At 39.3% G+C, this 25,776-nt stretch overlaps 1 protein-coding gene across 2 annotated transcripts in view; it reads left to right on the top strand.

Annotated features, from left to right (window-relative positions):
- Positions 1-25,776, top strand: part of A1cf (APOBEC1 complementation factor) — a 48,802-nt gene that overhangs the window by 6,849 nt on the left and 16,177 nt on the right. For both annotated transcript variants that reach the window (XM_052712804.1, XM_052712803.1), the window contains exons 2-5: positions 8,484-8,618; positions 10,828-10,958; positions 17,104-17,342; positions 23,192-23,356. In XM_052712804.1, coding sequence (XP_052568764.1) covers positions 8,484-8,618; positions 10,828-10,958; positions 17,104-17,342; positions 23,192-23,356 — 670 coding nt within the window. The remainder of the gene's footprint in view (positions 1-8,483; positions 8,619-10,827; positions 10,959-17,103; positions 17,343-23,191; positions 23,357-25,776) is intronic.

The raw sequence follows: 25,776 nt of genomic DNA, 5'->3' as shown, positions 1-25,776 counted from the left end.
AGGGAAAAAATCACTTAACCAAACGGGAAACAGTAAAAAAGGAATGAATAAGTAATATACAAAGCAACTAAATGGAGGTAATAAGTCTTTAAAAAATCAGTAATTAACTTGGATATAAATGGACTGAGTTTTCAGCTAAAAGACAGTCTAGATGAAAAAACACAAGACCCAACGCTATGCTGATTGCAGGGATTCATGTCACCTGAAGAGTGTACATGAACTGGAAGTAAAAGAGTAGGAAGATGATCATGCACATAGAGCAGGAAGAAGATGTAAGAAGTTGCACATACACCCGATAACAAACACACACATGAAATCAGAAACTGTAAAAGAAGGCAAAGGTCATCAAATAATGATAAAGAGTTCAATTCAGCAAAAGGCTGCAAAGAGTACAATAAAAGAAGTGGTCAGCGTGGGGACCACGGAGGTGATGAGTTACCTTCACCTACACTGGCTCAGAAAGGGACAGGTAGAAAAATCAGAGTAGCATTGAGTTAGTCTTTTCCATCACTGCACATAAACCCTAAAGACAGAGATAGAAACTGGACTTCATGGTAAAACATAGCTTCTTAGTCCTTTCTCTTCTGTGGTCTGTACTCTCCATCTCCTCCTTCCTGGGCTATCCAAGGACTTAGACCATGTATGTTAGTTCTGTGAACACATAGTGGGACCAGTCAAATTCTTGGAGACATGAGTTTCTGCACACGTGTCTCTCCAGCCACTCACAGGCCAAGTTTATTTTAGAGCTCAGAGGAGCCGTGCTTCTTCTAGATAGAAATGTTGGTGTGGTGTGAAAGCCTCCAAATAAAGGAACAGTTCTGTGAACCCCTTTGTGAGTGGGTCCAACATCTGTGGGAACCCCATCATCCCATGAAATGAATGTGTTCCTGTGGCTGTTTTCAAATAGCAATGAATTGCCCCTTAAATACCCTAATAGAAACTTAGCACTAGAGATCTTCAACAGAGAATCAGCATCATCACAAGCTACGCACTGTGGTGCTCTCCCTCAGACTAGAAGCAAAGAGGGGTTCTATTTCATCAAATTAAAAATTAGTGTGAACTTCTTGACCCAAATGTTCAGAGACACAGACAGGGGATTTTAACTTTGGACTTTGCTTTCAGACAATTTCAAGAGTTTCCTAAGTGCTATTTATTTCAAAAAGTATTCTTTGATATACACATAACTTTATCATTGATCAAAAATGAAAGCAAACTTGATCCCGGAGTTGATGTGCTTGCTTTGCACGAAGAATTAAATCTTGGCTGAAAATTTGGTACTGAAAGGCACAGAGCATTGTTAATGCTTTTCTGAATTGATTGATATTTTGATTTTGTGATCACCAATGCTGAGAATTCATCATCATAAACGCACATAGTACAAAATGGCAGAGGTCAGACCATTTCAGAAATTTTTGGAAATTGTGTCCCAACAGCAAGCCAAAATTCATCTAATGATGATTTTATGACACTTGAGTCAGTCATTCAAACAGAAATGTTTAAAATCAAACATTCTGACATAAAAAAATCCAAAGACATACTAATTGTAATGCTTACATGCTGAGGGATGAGGGTAAGAAAATATTGTCATTTCCCATAATTAAACCATTATGTTTCTGTCAAATGAGAAATTTTCATACATAAGTATAAAAACACTATAATTTGTAGCATATGAAGTTTTGAATCTGAGCCCAGGTATATTGGGTGGCGCTCAGTGGCACTTTGTGGCATGATGGTATTCACAATGGGCAGTGCACATGCTGTGTGTTTACAACCAAGGCTGCAGCAGAGTTTCAGGATGCAATAGAGAGGTAAGCCCTCCACGAAACACCTAGGATTCATCATGCATTTGATTTTAAATTCATTTTTGGTCGTTCAGTGTTGAGATTTTTTTTGCTGATGCCAAATTTTTCAGCACTCCATGTTTATTGACACAAGCACACATGGAAGTCACTGTCTGTAGTCTGACAAGCGGGGGCTACTGGTTAAATTACAGGTCGTGAGAGCCCAAAACACAGAACTGTGTCTGCCAAGACTTCCACCAATTTATTTCTAAAATATTAGAGGCACCTGGATATTGGAGCAATACATCAAGATGCATGTCCAGAACCACCATGGGTGGGCAGAGCACAGCAATCCCAGCCCTCCAAAAGGAAACACATGATTCACAGTCCATCATTATGGAAACTGCTCTACAGGATGCCAGCAGGCCTCTGAAGCCAGTTGACGCTTTACATGTTCTCTTATATAGAAACAAATACAGGTGCTCAGAATATGTTTTCTGATTTCTGATTTTTGTCTATTCTTGAATTTAGTATCTTTGTGGATGGCCAAAACCTTTATAAGGTACAAGTTATTTTTTACAGAAAGTTTGATTTTTTAATGCTTCAAATATTTAACAACACATGCTCCTCAAAGGAAAAGAAGTATCAAGAGATTTTATTAAAAGGATCAATTTGATTTTTTAAGATTGCCTTCTTCCTTAAGATATTATTAATAACTTAAAATGAAGATGGGACTATTTACCAAGGTGATGGACCTTCAACAGCTTTCAGGCAAATAATATTTCACATTATCTTGCATATACCTTGTATGGATTACAAAAACTAACTAATAAGGATAACAATACCAACATAGATAGTATATAGGTTAACTATACATATACATACAAAAAACCTTCCCAATCTAGTCAGAGATGGTGGTATATGCTTCTAATCCCAGTATTCAGGAGGCTGAGGCAAAAGGATAACAGTTACAGGCTACCTGGACTATACAGTAGTATGTGAGACACTGTCTCACAAGAGAAATAAAAAACTAAACCAGGCAAATAACGATCCTGTATAAAATTAACTTTATATAGAATTATTTTTATATAGAATTAACAAGACAAATATCTACTATAGCATTATAGTCTGTTGACCGAAGGCAATGAATTTACATTTTAGTATATCTTAATTAAGGCCTGTAAAACTCACCTATCATATAATGAGAGACCTATATTACAGGTAGACTATAAAAGAAAATACTGTCTGAATAAAATCTTTCAGTGGGTTTTGCAAATTGACAGCTGGGAATATACACTGTAGACTCATGACCCTTAGCAGGTACAATCTAGACAAATGTTCTCAATGCATTGGTGCTGATGCTAAAAACCATGCAGAGGTGTTGACCCTCAAAATCATTGTTCTGGGTAAGGCAGGCTTACAGGAGCTAGAAACACCACCACAAACAGATGAATAGGCCAGCATCTGCAGTAACAGGAGTGAGGATAAATGCAAACAGCCAGGTGGAAAAAAGCACAGGTTCCTAAAGCAGTTTGGGTAGAAAAGATGTGCAATTTCTTTTCTTTTAGAGAGAAGATAAAAGGTACAAAGAGCCAAAGAGAACCAGAGAAAAATATTACAGACTTATAAAAATCTCGAGTCATTAAAAGAATTGAAGTTAATAGTGACTAGGTAAGGGGTCATGCAAAAATGATCTCCCTGTTTACAAATGGGCTCACACACAAGGAGAACCCATCTGGTCTCCCTGTTTGTTGAAGCTGGGAAAGAAAGCGGGCATAGCAGCACAGAGAGCAAAAAGCTGATTAACCTGAAAAGAACACAGACAAAAACATTTTAAATAACAAATATGTCCTAAAGCGCACTCAACTGAGAAACATGGGACCTCCAGTATAGTGTTTCCTGCAATAAGCTAAAATGCTGGAGTTGTAGACAATTTATGTAATGTCTCTGAACTTTGTTTGTTTCCCATAAAGTGAGAATATGGGCTGATAATGTACGAACCCTGGAAAACGATGTTGTGACTAAAAGTGTGGTCTTAGAATTCACTTGTGTCTCTTCCATTAATACTATGTGTATAAATTCAGGTGCATTCTGTGTCTGCGGTTCCTCGTTCACACATGGGGAAGATTGTGTGAGTTAACACATTCAAAGACTCACATAACGCCTGACTCAACCATAATGAACTGCTATCTTGTTGCCATTACTTTTATGTGCAAATAACAGGAGAAAATTCTAGCTAATCAAACAGAAAATCTTATGTTAAGGAAGTATTATATCTTTAAAATTTTGATTTTTTTATTTAAAATGTTTTGAGAACTTCATAAATGAGTACTGTATTAACATTTCTACCCTTCCTTCTCTGCCTCCACATTCTTCCAAGTCCCTACCCCCAACTCCCTCTCAAACTCTTGATCTCTTCCTTTTAAATTATTGTTACATACATACATGTGAACAATGCCAAATGAACTCAATATGTTATATATTACATATATATCACATTATACATATATATGTATAATGTGATATATATGTAATATATATGCATTGCTCATATGTACATGTATTTAAATTTCACAAGGCTCTACCCCTAGATGCCAATGAAAGTTTGGGTTTTGGGAGCCAGGTAAGGGAAAACTTTTATGAATGAAACACAAAAGCACATCACAGATTTATAATGATGAGAAAATGTACCCATAACCAGCAAATGCTCAACACTCAAATTTGAACTATTACAAATCTTGTACCGAACTCAATTTTATTACTTTCAAAAACCACAGCCATCCAAGCTGCAAGGAAAGCTAGAAAAGTAAATAGCTGACATTTTTAAATCCTCTAGGAGTTAGATTTTCTCAATGGAAAATAGGTTCTGATGCATGGTGGACAAAATAAACAGTTTACTTTAAGCATGAATGCTAAGATTTATTGCTCAGAATGATCTATTAAACAAAGTTATCTAGTTTTATCTGAAGTCAAGAAGATGGTAGCCATAATTTCATCATGAAGAACAATGTAAAATATCTGTGGAGGAGGAAATTCTAAACATGCTTGACCTAAACTAAGTTACAAGGCAGCCTCAGTATGCAATACTTAAAAAAGAAACAGGAGTCATAGCTAGAACTGAGTCTTCGATTTTTAATTAGACAGCCCAAAGTTTTCTATCTAGTTATATGGGTGTAGAAACAGAGGAAGTTTTGAAAACCTGATTATAAAGAGAGGTAAAAGTTTCCAGAGTTTGGCAAACATCCTCTCACATAAAAAAAAAAATAATCTCTAAAAAATATTTCTAGTCTGTTTTTCTGAACTATTAATATGTTTGGGTTGCTGAGGAAAATAAGGCCCTGAGGATACCAGCCAGAAGAGAAAGGCACAGTTTTAGTCTGGCTTTACCTATTTTAAACTCCTCAACTATAAAAATAGGGCCTGAAATATCAGTCCTTTCAGAGTGATGGACAGTTATTCTGACCCTGTGACTAATGCCCAGTGCCTGCCTCAAATTGCTCTGAACTTCTCCTGCTGGCGCATTCCAAGCGTAGTGGGTGGTTCCCAGGGCAAATGTTCCCCATTGCATGAACTTCAGGGCATCTCTAAATTGGTTGGACTCTGCAATCCCCAAGACTATTATTGGGCATATTTTTCATGTGTTTATAGAAACCATGAAAACACAATTAATAAGCTTCCAAACCACATAAGCAAATGGAGCTCTCATACCCATAACATACACATTGCTATTTTTAGCAACTATAGCAATCAAAACAATAGAAATGAGACTTAACAAGGTCACTCTGCTCATTGCTCATTTATTTTCAATTTAAAGGAAACTCATGTAATCAAAGATTCCAGAAGAGCCATTTGGCCATTGTGGAATATGAGTTTGATTCCCTCAATCTGAGGGGTAAAAATATTGGCCAAATTTACTCTGTGTATTCTAACAATTAGTTAGGTATTATAAATATCTGAAATGCACAGGAAAGAATGTAGGAGAGATAGCCATCATCCAAATGGCTAGATTTGGCCCAGGGAGGGAATGGTGATCAGCATTAATAATACGCCCCTTTGTATATAATCAGGGTGAGATATGTTCTCCCCAAAATTTTGTGTAATTGAATGACTAGAAGTTGAAAAGAGTTTTAAGTGAGGCAGGGCACTTTTCTGATTAATGGCAGGACAAATATTTTCATGCGTTGAGTTGAACGTCTGTCTGTGTTTGTTTAAGTCCCTAGGCTTTCTAACATCAAGGCTGTGATATGTAGGGATCAAGCTGATGAACTCAGGCTGACTTCCTATGTTCAAACCCTGGCTTCTCTACATAACAACCTTATGACCTCAGCAATTACTCTCTGACCTTGTATCTCCTGTAAAATGGGACAGCAATAGCTCCTGTGCCATGACACCGCTCTGAGGCTAGAATGCTATGTGGCATGCTGTAGCTGATATCCAGGTGTTAGCTAGAAAACCAGAAAATAAAACTCTGACCAATTTCACAGACATCAAATTGACATATTTAGGAAACTCTCGGTTGAGATCGAGATACTACATTCTTAGGGGGATGGTGGGTTTTTTGTTGTTGTTGTTGTTGTTTTACTCAGACAAAGTATGTCATTTCTCAGGCTTGTTGGATATTAAAGTTTTGCTGCTAGATAACCTTTAAGAATATAGGGTAAGAAATTATAAACACTCTACAGCAAAGCTCTAAAGATTTAGTAAGATAAAACAGGCCCAATGGCTTGAAGCAAAAAGTAACCAAGGCAATGTGTAGCTTAAGTTTTCCTGCCTGGCCCACAATCAGGACAAATCTCTCTCACCTGCCAGTCCCACAGCCATTCAGACCCGACCAAGTAAATATAGAGACTTATATTGGTTACAAACTGTATGGCCGTGGCAGGCTTCTTGCTAACTGTTCTTACAGCTTAAATTAATCCATTTCTATAAATCTATACCTTGCCACATGGCTCGTGGCTTACCAGCTTCTTCACGTGCTGTTTGTCATCATGGCGGCTGGCAGTGTCTCTCTGACTCAGCCTTCCACTTCCCAGCTTTATTCTCCTCCTTGTCCTGCCTACATTTCCTGCCTAGCCAATGGCCAATCAGTGTTTTATTTATTGACTAATTAGCAACACTTTTGCCATACAGAACATCCCACAGCAGCAATGCATCCTTATGTCTTATTATTTAAAGCAGCATCATATAAATTAACTCAATAAAAAGGTGAATCTGACCACAGACATCTTTTAAATACTGTGATGCAAAGAGCATTGGAGCAAACTCTGACAAAATAATTGAAAACTGAGGCTGGAGAGATGGTTCAGTGGTTAAGAGTTCAATTCCCAGCATCCACATGGCAGCTCACAGTTGTCTGTAACTCCAATTTCAGAGTATTTGACATCCTTACAGAGACATTTATGCAAGCAAAACACCATTGCTGATGAAATAAAAAAAACGTTTTTGAAAATAAATTAAAAAAATCACTTAAAACTGGAGTTGCTATAGGCAGAGCATAAAAATGATGCGACAAGTTGCTTTATTTTATTTAATTTTAAACAATAAGCAGCCACCTCACAAAATGATGTCTTTAAACTAAAACATACCTTCCAAAAGTATACACAAAAACATTTGGGAAGGCGGATTATTTTTGAGGATGCCAGTAATTACTTTTGAGGATGAGGAGAGTGATATACTGGGGTGTTTTTCTTTCCACTGTGTATATTATGTTTGTTATACAACACTATGCATTCTGGCACAAAACTACCTAATGTATTAATGGTGACTTTTTAATGAGTGCCAACAACCGGGCCCTTTAATAGTTACAATAAAATGTGATAATCTGGAGTTCTAATTGTGCTGAAGTGTATTGTGTCTTGGTTATCTTCCTCCAATAATGAACTACAGCAGATCAGCAGTGCTGGGTTGTGCCCTTATTTTGGTCTTTAACCCCTAGGAAAACAGATTCCAAAGTCACATTCCTCTCCAAAAAGAACATCTATTAGGTCCGAGAGAAACGCAGAAGTTAGTGCTATTTGGACTGAGAACATCATTGCTCCCCACATAAAGAGTCAGTGTTAGGGAACATCTTACCATACTGTCATCTTTGGAAACAGACTTAAGTCCTTCACCAGCAGCTATCCTTCAAATTAGCCTGTTCACATCTCCAAGTGTTGATCTTCGTGTTTTTCTATTTAGACGGTCTCTACATTGCTTGTCTTAGGAAAGCAATTACTTATCTCCTTAATTGTTGAGAAGCCAAAACAGAATTAGGTATTCTACTACAATAAAATGAAATGACAAAAATAATTTCTTAAAACAAAAGACACAGAGCCACAGACTTTGTCTCCTTGCTTAGACCTGTAGTGGGGTTCTGAATCACTCCTCTGTATTAGGATGCATAGTACCACTCTAAAACGTTGTAACTGATGAGAAATTGTGTAAAGACATCCTTGAATAACTTCTCATATAGTTCAGCACTTTACAAATGTCAATCATGTTTATCTTGAGCAAGCCTTTGGAACAGACAAGTGTTAAGATTCACACAGACATAGACAAGTCTTTAATTTTTATCTTCTAGAAGGTCATCTACTATTACTTGACAATGACAAATATTTCCTAAAATAGTCCTAAACTAAAATGAATTTTCTAAATAAGGAAAACAAACTAAAGATTTTGATGTTTTCTTCTCTCCTTCATATACCATCCTCCCTGGACACACAGGAGAATGGACAAAGAAAGTATGGTGGTCCTCCACCAGGCTGGGATGCTGCACCCCCAGAAAGGGGCTGTGAGATTTTTATTGGAAAACTTCCCCGGGACCTTTTTGAGGATGAACTCATACCATTGTGTGAAAAAGTGAGTCCAAATTTAATTTCTTCTTTTAGGAGAAAAATATTATCCTCTTTAGTTTGCTTTTACTATTTTTCAACTTTTTAAAAATCTCTGCGTAAAATGTATGTATATAGTGTGTGTGTATTTATGTTCGTGTGCGTGAGTGTGGATGAAGGCAACACAATACGTGTGGTGATCAGAGGACAGAATCAGTGTTTGTCTTCACATTTTATTTTGTTAGAGTCAAGCTCTCTTGTCCACCACTGCATAGTACAAGGCTAGCTGGCTCATGAGCTTGCAGATTTCTCCTGTCTTAGCCTCCCAGCTCCCTGCAGGAGCCCTGGGATTACAGATGTGTGCTACTGCATCTGGCTTTACATAGGTCCGCATGCTTATGCGGCAAGTACTTCACCCACTTGGCCGTCTAGTGTGCCCCATTTGATGATTCTTTCCCACATCTCTCACACTCAACGTGCCCGGTCTGATGATTCTCTCCCACATCTCTCACACTCAACGTGCCCGGTTTGATGATTCTCTCCCACATCTCTCACACTCAACATGCCCAGTTTGATGATTCTCTCCCACATCTCTCACACCAAACATGGACAGCAATAAATTTTCCCATCCATTAATGACTGTCTCTTTATTATTAGTGCCTTTGCCCAGCTCTTTGTCTTGTTGAACTGATAAGTTGAAAGACCATTGCTGACAACTCTCAAATTCATATCTCTTCCCCCATCTCTCTCCTGGTAGCTGAATCACTGCAAATTCAATATATCTAACAATACAGAACAGTGTAGCAATCCATCAAGATACTGCTCCAACTTGACATCTTAATATGACTTTGTAAAGTACAGCATTTCATATAAGGAATTATGTATGCTTGTCATGGCTTAATTCTGTATCTATATATATTGATTCAAATAAAATTTTCTTCTGCAAGTAGAATTGATTACCTTACGTAATGCACTGAACAGATTAAGAACGTGATTAGTCAATGTCTTTATATGATTACTAAGGAAAATATTTCCCTAGTTCCAAATGGCATTTTGATACTAAACTCAAAATTATAGAAAAAAAAGTACAATCTTAAAGTTAATTTTTAATACTTTGCCAGGTATACTTTTCCAGCAAGCACATTTAGCATGAGAATTTGGCTCTTCCCCTAAATGACAAAAATCAGTTGTCACCATGTACAGCCTCTGGTTCAGAGCCACTGGTTTTATACACAGAATCTCAAATAGCATACCAAATATCCTGTACACTTTTTAAATTCTTAACATGAAAATGAGAATGGGTAACACATGAAACAGGAAAAAAATGTTCATTCTTTCATCAAGAAGAAATAGATGCTCCTGAACGAGTTCTTTGGAGTTGAGTAGAGTAAGGCTAAGCAGAGGGCAGCCAAGAACTGAAGTAATGGGCAGGCTTACTGGCATCTCCTCCCACATGCCTACTGTACATATTTGAACCACCCTGCTTACAAAAGCTAGGGGTAATAAACCACTTAGCTTGGATTAGTTCAGGATAGCTGGAGCACAGAAGAAGGAGAGCAAGGGTAAGCAGAAGGGTAATAGAAGGGATGGAGAGCAAGCGCTCTTTTGCTGAGGTTCTGGTCCTCTGTCAGTTGTATTGAGGCTAGCATTCATTTTCAACCTAGAAATTGCCAACGTAAGAGACCTCCCTATGAAATACACTATATTCATTCTGACATCATGGCAGTGGGAAATGACAGCCAGGAAGTTAGTTTAGCAAGATCCCAAATGAGTATCCTTGCTTCCTGTTTTAAATGTCAGTGGCAGACTATAACCAAGTAAAGGTCAATCCATGGAGACATTAGAAGACAAATCAGAAGGCATGGGCAAATCTATAAAGAAACTGTACTTCAGATGACAAATGCATCTTGGGCTCCCCAGGACATTACATAAATCTCCAAGTTGTATGACAAAAGGTCATTTGCTCAGTCAAAAGCACATTTTGTTAGCTGAGACTGAAATGCCATTTGTCTATATTTTCTTTATTTAATTTGGCTTTCCCCACGAGTTAGATAACTAATCTGAAGCCACCATAAAAGTATGCAAACCATTCCCCATGGATGCAAATGCCAAACATGGCAGAAGGCAGTTCAGCAAGTATCTTGTGTGTGCCTGTGTGTGCACATGTGTGTGTGTGTACATATACATCTGGGAGTATAAATATGTAAATAGGAATATTCTGTTTCTATTCATCGCAGATTGGTAAAATTTATGAAATGAGAATGATGATGGATTTTAATGGCAACAACAGAGGCTATGCATTTGTGACATTCTCAAATAAGCAGGAAGCCAAGAATGCAATCAAGCAACTTAATAACTATGAAATTCGGTAAGTTCCTCATCTTCTAGACTCAAGCTGAATCCAGAAATTCACCTGCGTCTGTTTTCTATCATTTATTTAATAGAGAATGTGCCAAACTAGGAATAAAAAGCTATATCTTTCTTTGGTGAAAATGATCTAGCTAAACATTTATTTAATTTCATGACTGTATGAGGTGCTAAAGTTCACAGAGATAAATTTATTAATTAACTAATTTCATTAATATGTACTCAATACTGCTCAGGAGATTAGAACTGTATCAAGGTACTCTCTGTCCCCATAGAACCCAAATGCAAAAGATGAAATAAAGAATTTGAAAATATAAAGCCAAGGTGGGATAGGTTGTGTGAAGAAAATGTTACTTGAATTTGGCCATTTTAAGAAAATACTGTCTGTGAAAGTAAAATTTGATCTGTCATTTGGGTGAAAAATTCAGTCAAGATAGTCAGACCCCAAACCAGGTTATTAAGGGGGAAAAGCGACAAATAGCAAACACAAAATTCCTCAAATTAGAACAAACTTGATATTTGACAGACAGGAAGAAAAATCCAGAAGGGGAAAGAGAGAAGATGGTTAAAAGCAGTTGGAGAATGTCAGCCCTGCTGAAGAATCTGAATTTATTGATAGAAAGACTTGGAATAAGAAAAGAATTTTAATCAACTTTATGTGTCTTAAAGCATTGTTATGGCTGTTGGGCAGAGAGCCAACTGTGGTAGAGCAGGGGCTGAAAGAGGGAAACCATGCAGAAGGGTGAGGCACGTTCTGGATCTAGACAAGGAGTGACAGCGACTTGATGAGGGATCATGAGCAAAGGGAACAAAAAGGGTTAAGAACTAGACATATTGGGGAAGCTGGAAGAGGGGACCATGATGACTGGATATGGAATTTCAAGTGTGAGCACATCCAGAACTGGGGGCTATAACATGGGATTTAGATCCAAGTATCTGTGAGAATGGTGTGCCATTGGGATAGAGAAACTGGGGGAAAGTGGGAAGCATGCAAAACGTTTACTTGAGGCATTTGATCTTAAAGATGCACATTAGACACCCAAGGAAAGATACAGGGTGACTTTATGAAAGTGGAGGCGGGAGAAGGGTCAGAGTTACAGCATTTCTATATCATTTAAAAGCATGGGGCACAGGAGGGCTCCAGGACATAACTGGTGCTGTAAAACCAATAATCTGTTTTTATAAAACTGAGTTCTAAACTCCACTTGAGACAAAACCTGCCATAAATCCTTTTTTAAAGAAAGCCCCGGGCCATCTGGGAGAACCAGTGAAACAGCAAATCTCTGGATCAACAACCTTCACTTAAGGGCCAGCAAGTAGCTGAGCTTCTTTGCAACCCATTTTCATTTGTTTAAGATTTACTTTATTTTAATTGTGTGTGTGTGTGTGTGTGTGTGTGTGTGTGTGTGTGTGTGTGTGCGCGCGCGCGCACGTGCATGCGCGCGTATGTGTGTATGCCTACAAATTCTAGAAAAGACATCTGATCTGCCATGGCTAGACTTACAGGTAGTTGTGAGCCATCCTACATGGATGCTGGGAACCAAATTGGGTCCTCTACAAGAGCAGTACGTGCTCCACCCATTAATGCAGCTCTCCAGCCCCAACTTTGATCTATAAAGTGAAGATTTCATCCATTTCCTGGGTTTAATTGCAGAGACAATTCAAAGAATTTTGAAAACTTCAGAACATTGTAACCAAGACCAGGATCCAGTTTTCCACATTTAACCCCCTTCTATAATGCAGATGAAACTTAAAATTGACAGAATCTTAAATCTGATAAACACTGACAGAGTGGCTTTCTTCTCTCTAATGGTTTCCCTACTTATACGAAAGTACGTTAAGTTACAAGCATCCTCATAATTCTGTGAAGCAATTAACAACTAGCCTTGGCTGTCCTAGAACTCACTCTGTAGCCCAGGCTGGCATTGAACTCACAGAGATCTCCTTACCTCTGCCTCAAGAGTGCTTGGATTAAAGGACTGCAATGCCATCATCCAGCTTTAGCTACATGAAGAATGACTGGGTGTGGCAACCTTTAATCGATCCTAAGGTTGGATTCTAGAACAATCTGAGAGGAAGAGCAACTAGGCCTTCCCTTCCACACATACTTCTACGAACCCAAAAGAAATCTGTGTGGTGTGTAGAAGACTGTATTCACAGTCAGGAAACCTTTGGTAAAATCCTTTGACTTCTCAGAACATCACTTTTATCCTTGTACTTGGTGACCTCACACAGAGATGTTTGAAACATAATACAAAAATAATATACACTGACAAATGTGGAAAGGGCTATGCAAAACTATAATTTAACCTTGCTTTTTAATATCAGAGTTATTTTTAAAAAGCATATTGTTATAATGAAACCACAAATAAAAACATTCAGGGGCTGGAGAGATAGCTCAGTGGTTAAAGACCACCTGATGTTCTTGGAGAAGACCTGAGTTCAGTTCCCAGCACCCACATGGAGAATTACAACTGTCTGTAACTCCAATTCTGGGGGATCTAACCTCATCTATGGCCTCATAGGCACCAGGCACAAACATGGTACACAGACATACATGCAGGTATTTCACATACATACATAAAATTAAATAAACAAATATCTTAAAAAACAAATTAAAAACTATACCATTTTTTAAAAAGCAGTTCAGATAGATTAAGGTAGCCACTCAAACAGAATTCAGATATCCTAGTTATATGGTTTCAGTGAGGGGAAGAGTCCTATCCCTCAGTCTTCTGTGAAATATGGACACATTATCAGCCAAAGCTACCCCAAAGTGCCTTTTGAGTTGAAATGTACATGGACTTGGTTGTGTAGTAGATTGATAGCTTGCTGTATCTACTCAACCCATGGTTACCCACTGGGGCCTGCCAATACTATTGAAAATAGATAAGGTATGGAAAATAAACACATTCAGGCTTCCAGGATGGCTGTTCATTAACAGTCTCCTCTTGAATCTCACTGTCTTTTCTATAAAACTCACAGGATGTCCTAGAAATAAACTAAGATAAAGTACTTAAATCTCTGCACCTCAAAGAACCAGGTGCTATGTAAGCTAACTGGCAATTGTGGTAGTGGTAAGTGGGGGGGAAAGAATGAGAAAAAAATGTGATAAAGAATTTGGAAAGAGAAAGTGACCAAGATCACAGGCAAATCTCCAATGAGAAGCCAGAAGCAAGCTAAAGGAACAGAGAACCTTTACCAAGGAGGAGGTGGGATAAATTCAACATGAACTAGTCAGAAGAAGAGGCCAAGAGCAATTGTCAGAAATCCCACTCTGCCTTGGTCCATCTGCCAGAGAAAAAACCTTTCTCCCAGAAAGGAACAATAACATTTGCTGTCAGCCACTATTTCTCAGGGGATGGATGAGGCTATTATCCAGAAAAGACCCACGGTTATCACATCATCTTCCTCCCCATCAAATATTCACTGAACATCCTCTGAGTGCCCGGCTTCTGGAGACATTAAAGTCATGCCCTAAGCTTGTGAGAAATTGTATTTTGTCTCCAGGCAATTCTGGGAAAGGATATTGGCCAGTCACACAATTAAGAAACCCTAGACTCCTCCTGCTAGCAACTGATACCAGAACAGCCCACTAACCATCAAAAATATGATCTCTAAATAAGTGAGAGGGGTGTTTATGCTTTCTTAAGGAAAATTTAAAATACATATAACTAAGACTAGAGATGAAACTCATTTGGTAGAGCCTAGCATGTACAAAGCTGGAATTTTAATCCAGGGACCACATAAACCAGTATACAACTGCAATCCCAGCACTTGAGACAGGGAGGCAGAAGAATTGGGAGTTCAAGATCATAGTTGGCTATATAGTGAGTTTGGGACTAGCCTGAACTCCTGTGTAAATAAAATAGAATGAAATAACAAAATATACAACAACAACAACAACAACAACAACAGGAAGACCACTTTATTAAGCCCCTACCCAAGAAACTCCATTCTCTGTGAAACGTTGGCACAGTGAGACGGGTTTGTCAAGTCTGACTCCTGCCCTTGGCTCTTCAGCAAAAGAGAAGCAATCATCAGACAGTGACCCCTGAAAATCAAGAGCCAATAGTTCCAAGAAAATCAGACCGGTCTCATACTCACCTAAAGAAGATCTTTCACTCGTGACAAACAAGGAGTTTTTGTTAAGGACGCCTCATTGTTTTCAGTAACTCGAGCTATTTATAAAACCCACAGCCTAATATTTAACACATAGAAAATATCAAAAGGCAAATTCATCCACAACCCTGTTGCCTAAGATAATATGTTGAAATTTGATTGTCTTTCCAGATTTTCTACATATTTTTAAAAACAGAATGGCACCATGTATTTATTCTTATATTCTTTATTTAAAAAAAAAAAAAACCTGAGCAGTGTGATGTAGAGTGCTTTTTAATTGCCAAACATGCTTCTATGTTACTATTGTTAGTGGCTTCAAAGCATCCTTCAGTATGAAAGTCTGTCTACTCGTCACTAGAGCTTCTCAGCCAGAAACAACAATGTCCTCTCTTAAAAGACATTTAGAAAGAAGAAGACATTTTTGGATGACTTGACAATTGTTCATTGGCACCGAGTGATCAAGAACCATGGGTCAGCAGTTAGAAGCACTGGCTGTTCTTGCTGACTGTCTGGATTTGGTTTCCAGTCCCCACATGGTGGTTAACAACTGTCTGAAATGCCAGTCCCAGGAGATCCAAAACCTTCTTCTGTACATATGTGTGGACAAAATACTCATACACATAAAACCAGGAAAGTATTTTAAAAGAGCCAGGGCTAATACTATGGTATGCAACAAGGCAATGCCCAGACACAAGAAAATATTATCTCAACAAAGCTGCTTTAGAACATCTCTGTCTTGTGAGACACTGCTCTGTAGCAGGAATCTTAAAAGTTCTTGTTAATAAAATCAAAGCCAAGGCCAGTTATTGGGGTGAACGCTGGAAGATTAGAGAAGTAGAACAAGCCACAGCCACCTCACCTTGCCAATTCCTCAGCTGATCCTGTTTCCTCAGACTGGATGCCTCTGAGTCCTTATCCAGAATGAATCTCAGCTGAACTGTTGCTCAAAAGCCTAAATGCTTAACCAGCCAAATGCTGCTGGTTTCTGATCTTCACGCCTTATATACCTTTCTGCTTTCTGCCATCACTTTCTGGTATTAAAGGCATGTGTCACCATGCCTGGCTGTTTCAAATGTGGCCTTGAACTCACAGAGATCCAGAGGGATTTCTGCCTCCAGAATGCTAGGATTAAAGGTGTGAGTGCCACCATTTTCTAGCCTCTGTATCTAGTGGCTGTTCTGTTCTTTGACCCCAGGTAAGTTTATTAGGGTGCACAATATTTTGGGGAACACAATACCACCACACTGCTCATTCACAGTTTGGATATTTTAATTGATGGTGATTATCTTCATACCTACAGCCGGGTCCTCACTTCTGTTTGCTAGGGTCTATTCCAGAGGAGCACTGTTGAGTCAACAGTTATGTACACTCAAAGTTTGTCTGCTATCTGTGCCAGTGAAGGCACCCTTCACCTTACTAATGCCACAAGGTAGAATAAACAGAGGCCCAGGGCCAGTTTCACCCCTCAGAGTCAATAAGACCTTCACCAAATCATTTAATTTCTTGGAATCTCAAGTTCATTGTGTATAGAACAGAAATAACATTTATTTTGCTCATCTTGCAGGCTCTTTTGTCTGGGACAACTAAGCTAACATAAGAAAATGTATTACAGACGAGAGACCATTTCTATTTTATTTTATTTACTTTGTGTGTACGCATGTGTACCATGAGTGTGTAGGTCAGAGGACAGCTTATGGGAATTCATTCTAGCCTTCCACCATGTGAGTCTAGAGGTAGAACTCAGATCAACAGGCTTATTAACAGGCACCTCTACGCAATGAACAATCTTGCTGGCTCTTTTCAATTTTGTTTAGATTGGGGGTCAGGACTGAATATATAGATCAGTGGCCAAATCTATGACATACTTCAAGGCCCTGGTTTCACGCCCTGGTACTGCCAGAGAAACTGAGCTGGGGAGGGGATGGTGAAGGGAGTGGGCTTAGTCTATATCAAAACATCCTCTGCCACCATGCTCCATTACACACGGATTCTTACCTATAAAAACTGCTTTTTTCCCCTCTTAGGAATGGGCGTCTCCTAGGGGTCTGTGCCAGTGTGGACAACTGCCGGCTGTTTGTGGGAGGAATCCCCAAAACCAAGAAGAGAGAAGAAATCTTATCGGAGATGAAAAAGGTCACAGAAGGAGTTGTTGATGTCATCGTCTACCCAAGCGCAGCAGATAAAACCAAAAACCGGGGATTTGCCTTTGTGGAATATGAAAGTCACCGTGCAGCCGCCATGGCTAGGAGGAGGCTACTGCCAGGTGAGCATCCCTCCTGAGCGGTGCTGTGTGCTCCATGCAGACTGCAGGCCTCTGCCTGCAGTATTTGAGCTTCCTTGCTAGGCTGCCTTTAAGCTCTTCATCTTGCTCATCTTTCTCATAGTTGATTCAGTTCCCTAAAGTTTTCACAGATGTGCTTTGGAAAGTTACACATCAGTTCATCAGGAGAACAATGATCAATAGCAATCCTACAGAGCATCCTCAGTGAAGAGTCTTCTTACGATTAAACAAATCTGAAAACAATTGAATAAAAAAAAAGAAGAAAATAAAAATAAAAAAGGGTAAAAAAAGATTAAACAAACTCATCATAGATATAGCTGCATGTAGATTAAGCTCACAGGCTAGTTAGAATTGGGCTCTGCTCAACCTATCACATTGTAGACACACATCAGCCTGTAGTACACCATCCCAAGGGCAACTGACAGGCATGCTATCAATGTGCTTCCCAGTTTCTAAATCATTGCCATCTACCTGGAGAGAAGAAACATAAGCATTCTTCTCAGACACCTCTGCTAGGTGCTCCAGCCACACATGTGGGCACCCACATCAATTCCAGAGTTTAATAACCCAACAACAGTCTGGATCAGACCAATGCAGGCAAATATTCAAAGGTCCTTAGCTGACTGTAAAATATTCACTAAAACTTAACACAGTCAGATGCGAACATGAATTCATATTAATGGCAGAAACTATCTGGATCAGCAGTTCTCAACCTTCCTAGTACTGTGACCCTTTAATACAGTTCCTCATGCTGTGATGACCAACAATCATACAATTATTTCATTGCTACATCATAACTGTAATTTTGCTACTGTTATGAATTGTAATGTAAGTATCTGATATGGGACCCTCAAGGGGTCGTGACCCACAGGTTGAGAACCACTGATCTAGAGTGGCCTCATGATCACTGTGAGAGCCACCAGATTGGAGGTGGGGGCTGAGCAACAAAGGTCTGGGTTTATTTTGCCCTTATACAGTTTTTCTTGGTTGTGCTTTTTTTTTTTGTTTAAGGTACTGTTGATTAACAGAGGGAGCTCTCTAGAATCCAGCTATGTCCTAGCCCTGCATAGATTCCTTCTTAAATTAGCACACAGGCATTAGATATTACTGTGACATTTTCAGAGTGTTTTATTAGATCCCCCTCCCCCCTCATCTTCTTTTTCTTTACCTCCTCTGGTTCCCCTACATAACCTCTTCCTAGCCTTTCTCCACTCTCATATCACACATGTTATTTTGCCCTACTCATCCTCAGAACTTTTTTTAACCTTCTTTCTCTCTCTCTCTCTCTCTCTCTCTCTCTCTCTCTCTCTCTCTCTCTCTCTCTCTCTCTCTCTCTCTCTCTTTTAGATGTTCAAACTTTACCCACATTTACACCCATTTACAGACACGTGCATACACATTCCAAGTTAGGGTCTGCATGTGAGAGAAAACCCAGTTTATGTCTTTCTGAGTTTGGGTCCCCCTATTTAATACCAGACTTTCCAGGTTGCTTCTCTATGGCTGTGATAAAATACTGACCAAAACCAACTAGGGGAGGAGAGGGTTCATTTGGCTCAAAGGTTTCACACAGCCCACCAAAAGCGGGACCCTAGAGGCAGAAATGGAAACAGGGGTCTCAGAGGAACACTATTTACTGGCCTGCTTGCTGGATCATGTCCAGCCTCCTTTTTTATACAACCTAGGACCACGTGTCCAGGGGTGGCATCCCCACCCACAGGGGTCTAGGTCCTCCTCTATTAACTAGCAATCAAGAAAATGCTCCCCAGACATGCCCACGAGCCAACATGATAGAGGCAATTTCTTAATTGAGACACCCTCTTCCTGAATAACTCTAGTTTCCATCAAGTTGACCAAAACTAAACAGCACAAGATCCATCCATTGTTCTCCAAATTCCCTAATTTCATTTTTCTTTACAGCTGAATAAAATTCCATTGCATATCCGTACCATACTTTCATTGTCCATTCATCTGTTGATGAATATCTAGGCTGTTTCTTGTTCCTTAATGTCATGAATAGAACAGCAACAAACACGCCAATATCTCCAGTAGAATACGGAGTTCTATCAGTATATTCCTTGGAGTGTTGTAGCAGGATAACATGGCAGTTCTCTTTTTAACTTTTTGAGAAACCTCCCTACTGATTTCCATAATGGTTATTCTAGTTCGTATTCCCATCAGCAGTGAATAATGACTCTTCTTTCCCCACACGCTTGCCAGCATTTACTGTCAGATGTCTTGATATTACCCAGTCTGGTGCTACCTCAAAGCAGTTTTAGTATATGTTTTCCTGGTATGAGGGATGTTGAATGCTTTTAAAAATATTTATGGCCATTTGCTGTTTGTCGTCTTATTTTGTTTTGTTTCTTGTCTTTTGAGAACTGCCTCTGTTCATTAGCACGTTTGCTGACATGCAGTTTGGGGGAGTGTTTAGTTTTTGCAGTTTTCTTTACAAATTCTGAATATTAGCCATCTTTCTGAAGTATTTCAGATGGTAATGAATTTTACCATCCCATGGGCTGCCTGCTTGCTCTGCTGATAGTTTCTTTTGTCATGCAGAAACTTCTTAATTTTTTATGATCTCATTTGTTGATTCTTGGGGCCAGTTCCTTAGCCACTGAGACTCTGTTCTGAAAGTTCTTGTCTGCATCCATGTTTTGAGGTGTATTTCCTATGTTTTCCTCTAGCAGTTTCAGGTTTCAAAATAAAGTTTTTGATTCACTTTGAGTCGATTTTTCTTGTTGATTTCAGAGGGGAGGAGGTACAGGGAGAAAGGTATGAATCAAATTTTATTCTTCTGGATATCCAGTTTTTCCAGCACTGCTTGTTGAAACGGCTTCCTTCCTTCCTTCCTTCCTTCCTTCCTTCCTTCCTTCCTTCCTTCCTTCCTTCCTTCCTTTCTTCCTTCAGTAGACAAATTTCTAAAGTCTTATTAAATAAGAAACACAGAGCCAAATACAGGGTTGAAAGCCATAGAGATCAAAGAAACAGTGAGAGTCACCAACTAACCTTAGCTCACCACGTCACTGTAGCTTCCCAAGAGAGAGCTTCTTCCTGTCTAACCTGTGCCTTTATTGCCTTGCTGTTCTGCCTTCTCATTGGCTCTTAGCCCAGCCACCTCACTTCTTCTTCACTGCCTGTCTATACAGACCTCCAGGTCTCTATGGTTGGTACTAGGATTAAAGGCGTGTGTCACTATGCTTGGCTGTGTCCTTGACCACACAAAGACTCTGCCTGCCATGTGATCGGATTAAGGATGTGTGCTATCACTGCCTGACTTGTGTTTATGGCTCGCTATGACCTCTGATCTCCAGGCAAACTTTATTTATTAACATACAAATAAAATATCACCACATTTCAGCAAAAATAAAATATGACCACATCCTCTCTCTCCCTCCCTCCCTTCCTTTCTTCCGCCCCCCCCCCATTGCATGTTTTTGACACCTTTGTCAATAATTAGGTACCAATGGTTTTGTCAGTTTATTTCTGGGTCCTAAATTCCTGCACACATTCTTAAATACAAAACAAAATAGTATTGGGGTTAGTCCTCTAGAAAATTTCAACATTTGGATGCTAGCTTCTGAGTTGAGAAAGATTGTGTAAAATCTAGAAATTGCTGAATCTATTAAAGTAATGGATGCTTTTCCATGTTGAAGCTTTCCCATAGTGCACTAGCCAGTAGCCAAAGCTTCCAAATCAAAGGCTCACAGACAAGGAGCATCCACAGCCTCTTAGTGACCTGGACTTAATATTTTGCCATTTTATTCAGACTTTTTTCCTCTACTGAAAAGTCTCCTTAGGTTATCTCTTCAAACCCTTGTTTCTTTTGCCAGGCAAATCTTTTTAGTTTCATCTGACTCTGTTTACCTCTGTTTACTTTATTACCAGCGCCTTTTGGAATCATTGCCAAAAGAAAAAACATTGCCCAGATCAATGTGAAGAAATGCTTATCCTGAGTTTTCTTCTAGTAGTTTTAAAGTTTCAGGTCTTACATGTAGGTCTTTTATCCATTTGAGTTAGTAATTCTATTTGTTTTTATTTATTTGTTTTATGTGTATGGCAGTGTCTTGCCTACATGCATGTCTACGTACTAAGTGAGTGCCTGGTGCCTGTGGAGGCCAGAGAGGGTGCTGGATCCGCTGGAACCGCAGTTAACAGGCAGCTGTGAGCCACTCCGTAGGTTTTGAGAATTGAAAGCGGGTCACCTAAAAGAGCAGCAAATGCTCTTAACACTTGAGTCATTTCTCCAGCCCCAGCTTAGTGTTTTTATATGGTTTCGAATAAAGCCCTGATTTCTACAGGTGGACTAGGATATGCACTTTACCCACTAATTTTGCTGTGCTTTTTAAATTGTGTTATTAGCACAGCCTGACCTCAAACTTGATTTCCTCCTGCCTCAGCCTCACAGGTACCATTGTGCCAGATGCTCCACAGTGCTCTTTATTAAAGAGACAATGCTATCTGTATTATATGCTCTTGGCACCTCTGTCAAAGATCATGATTGGTTATTAAGGAATAAAAGGATGGATATTTGCTTCCCCGTATAATAATTACACAGAGAAATCCTTCCCAACACTAATGAAACCTGATTTTGTTCTGTCAAGTTCTGTGCTCTCTACAAGATACAGCTTGCTTCCAATCAATGAATGAAAGCACAACCCAGATTTCCCATAGAATGTGGAAATTGAGTTGATTTCTCATCCTCCCCCACCACTTCAACATGGAGCCTCCAGGAATATGGTTGCTGTGTGGCAAAACTCAAAGGGGAGAGGAGTAATGAAGGGAAATTCCTTTGTCAAGTGACCCACTTTGAAGCTATAAAATTTGGGTATCACCCCCTCCTTCCACAAGGTCATGATAAGAAAGAACTGAGAGGCTCATGGGAAACACACAGTACAGTGAGAAATGTCCAGTAAGTTAGCACTGTAGGAGTACAGGAATGTGTGCTAACTTGGATAATGACTACTCTTTCTATATGAGACACATTTCTTTTTTTTTTTTTTTTTTTTTTTTTTTTTGGTTTTTTTCGAGACAGGGTTTCTCTGTGTAGCTTTGCGCCTTTCCTGGAACTCACTTGGTAGCCCATGCTGGCCTCGAACTCACAGAGATCCGCCTGGCTCTGCCTCCCGAGTGCTGGGATTAAAGGCGTGCGCCACCACCGCCCGGCGAGACACATTTCTTATCAACTTTTCCCTTAGTCTTCTCTGAATTACGATTTTTAAAAATATGTTTTCCATGAGATCCCAAAGTGCCCGTGTTCAGACAGAAGATGGGGAAGGAACACAGTTGGTCTGAGCACTGGACCAAGTATGAGGGACAGAGAACAAGGAATGCTTTGTCCCCCCCCCCCCACCCTTGCTCATTTTTATATATCTCAGTACTGGTCTCTGGCTAATAGACAATATAATCCAACTACAGCGGATGCTGTCCAAGAGACCTCTTAATGCTTCATGGAGTCAGACTCTGTGTCTGAGCCCCAAATCCTCTCTTAGCTGTTCTCCCCTTTTATTATCTCACCTTAAAAACTACCCTTACCTTATAAAAGCTGTCCTGAGAGTCCAATGTGCCCACCACTTCCTCCCGTCTTCTCCATTTCAAACCACATCCTACCTCTCTTTACATTCAATCATTACGATAAGCCACTAGTCACACAGAAGTCTTTTCTATCCAACTCTTACATTATTTGAATGTCTTAAAATCAATAATAATCTTTTTTAGTGGTCTTAGTCATTTAAGACCTTAACGGTCAGTTCAATTTAAAAGACCATCAGCATCAACTGAGATGATGTTGTGATTTCTAAATAATTAATTATTCTTCTGATCATTGTCGACAGGAAGAATTCAGCTGTGGGGACATCCTATTGCAGTAGACTGGGCAGAGCCAGAAGTCGAAGTTGATGAAGACACAATGTCTTCAGTGAAAATCCTGTATGTAAGGAACCTTATGCTGTCTACCTCGGAAGAGATGATTGAAAAAGAATTCAACAGTATTAAACCAGGTAGGACACATGTGCAATTACTTCTTCAAAACGTACTTTAAAAACACTCATCCCAGAGGCCATCGCCCATTACTCTGTGAGTCCTTCTTCCTTTAATTAGCTCCTCTGTCCAACCCTCAGACTAAGAACTAAGTAAATATTTACTATGTTAGTGACACCTGCCTCTTACTGGAGGTCTAACCAACTCAAGATTTCCCAACCTCTTTGCTACTGACATTTTGGAACAAATCATCCTTGGTGATAAGAATCAGTCTGGTAGATTTCAGAGTATTGAGCAAAATGCAAGGTCCATTCCTACTGCATGCCAGCAATAGCAACCTACCCCAGATAACAACCCAAAGCATCTCTAGTCATTTCCATCAGTATGTCTGGGAACATACTCAGTCACACCAGCCTGTGTTTATTATAGAAACATCTTCCCACAACTGAGAGTTCTTGGGCTTCTGGCAAGTTCTATAGATTCTGACAAGCATGGGCTCTGGTGCTATCATGTTAAGCCTCTGACAGTCTTCAAACTCTCAGATTGTCTGTTTACAACTGTAAGTGGATACGATGTTATGTGTATAATTGGATGATAAGTTTATAATTTGCTCTGCAGATAATTGACAGGAGTACCATTTTTTTTTCCTTTTAAAGATTTCTCAAACATTTATCTTCCTTCAGCCACAAGAACACTGCCTTTCCTGACATTGTGTATCATGGTGTGCCTACGAACCAACAGCTGTGAATCCATAAGTAATACAGAAATTACAAAAAAAAAAAATTCCCTGGAATTAGAGTGGGCATATTCACATCACATGCCAATTATCCTTCATAATGACCCTACCGTGGAGGTTCCTTCATGCTGTCTGTATTTTCAATACATGAAAAACAGAGCCCAGAGTAGCTAAATAGTCACACAGCTAGCAGCTGGCGGACCCCAGATTTAACAACTTTATGAACCTCCACACCCGTTCTCATTCCATTCACTCATTCATTCATGCAGCTGCTGCTCCTTCAGTAGCTCCAACATGCCATGCACCGTGGGAGGAATTAACAGATGTGAGCTGTGTGTGGAAGGAATTTACAGAAAAGTGATAGCTAAGTCATCCTGCTCTTGGAATGCAGAGAAAAATGGTGTTTAAGAGAAGTCACGTATAGTCGAATGCTGAAAGTTGATGGAGTTGTGTAGGCCCAGGAACTAGTATGTGTACATGTATGTTTCATCCATTCTGGGTTATGCTTTGTTTTCCCAGAGTGAATAATACTTATTTTCCCATCTAATTAAAATATTGCTTTTGTTTTTAAAGAGGTTAGAATGAGAAACTGCCAAAAGACTATTTCTTTTCATAGTGAGTGGTTATTGGTCCAGTCTGCATATATATGATAGATATGCCTAGACACTGGTACCCTAGAAGCTGTAAGAAAATAATGAATGTCAGCTTGTCCCTTCTCTCCTTCTTCCTCTGTCCTCCCCTACCTCCTCCCAGGTTTCCAACCACTACCACCCCCAGCATTACTATATTATCCTTCTTTATCTTCAGCCTAAAACATTCCCTCATTTCCAGAGTACTTATTGGGCCAGTAGCACAACCCCCCAGGCTCTATAATGATGTGTATGATGTATAGATCATCCTGCTTCACCTTCTGCAAGAGAATATAAACAACTAGCAGATATCTGTCCTATGGAGAGAAGAAAATTAAAACCACAAATTTCTTCTCCAGTGCAAGGATATAGTATATTAAGGCTATATTAGAAAATTTGCGGAAAGAGAAAAATATTAAATTTTTCTGTTTAAAGTTTAGATCTTTTGGAGGAGCCTGAAAATATGACTCTGTATAATATGAACCCTGACTTCCCTGGGAAAACTGTTACATCAATACTCTGGAAAACAAATGACAATTGCCACAAAAACCCAGGGCCATCAATATTTTGTCCTTATGTGATCTAGGGTGTCTGCTGTAGTTCTAAGTATAGTCATTCTATGAGATCTGACTCCTTACACTGGTCAGCAGTAACAGACTCACCTGGAGGGCTGCTGAGAACACAGATTACCTACCTCATCGGCTTAGGTCTACACATCTGTATTTCTTCAGTTCCCTGGTGAAGCTAGTACTACTGGGTGGGTGACTATACCTTGAGTCTGTCTTTCTAGTTCCTGTGTTCTGATCACAGATCTAGTTCTTTGCTGATGGACTACCCATGAGAAATGATTGCAAGAACTAAGAAGAAGTATGTTAAAGTGAGGCAAATGGCCATTGCTAGTATACAGAAGCTAATCTAAGTCCATCTAACCCTGAATATGCTAGTTCTTGTTTGGTCTCTAAGTATGGTTAGGTTTGGTTAGTTCATAGACAGGAGAAATCCATGTTGTGTTATCCAAACCCCTACCTTCTAATTTACTTTTTTTTTGTTTTGTTTTTTTGTTTTTTTTTGTTTT

Source organism: Peromyscus californicus, unplaced genomic scaffold (genome assembly GCF_007827085.1).
Source record: "Peromyscus californicus insignis strain IS unplaced genomic scaffold, ASM782708v3 Scaffold_4__1_contigs__length_199733344, whole genome shotgun sequence".
Taxonomy (NCBI): Eukaryota; Metazoa; Chordata; class Mammalia; order Rodentia; family Cricetidae; genus Peromyscus; species Peromyscus californicus.
The sequence above is the reverse complement of the archived record's forward strand: the minus strand, read 5'-3'. Positions and strand labels throughout refer to the sequence as shown.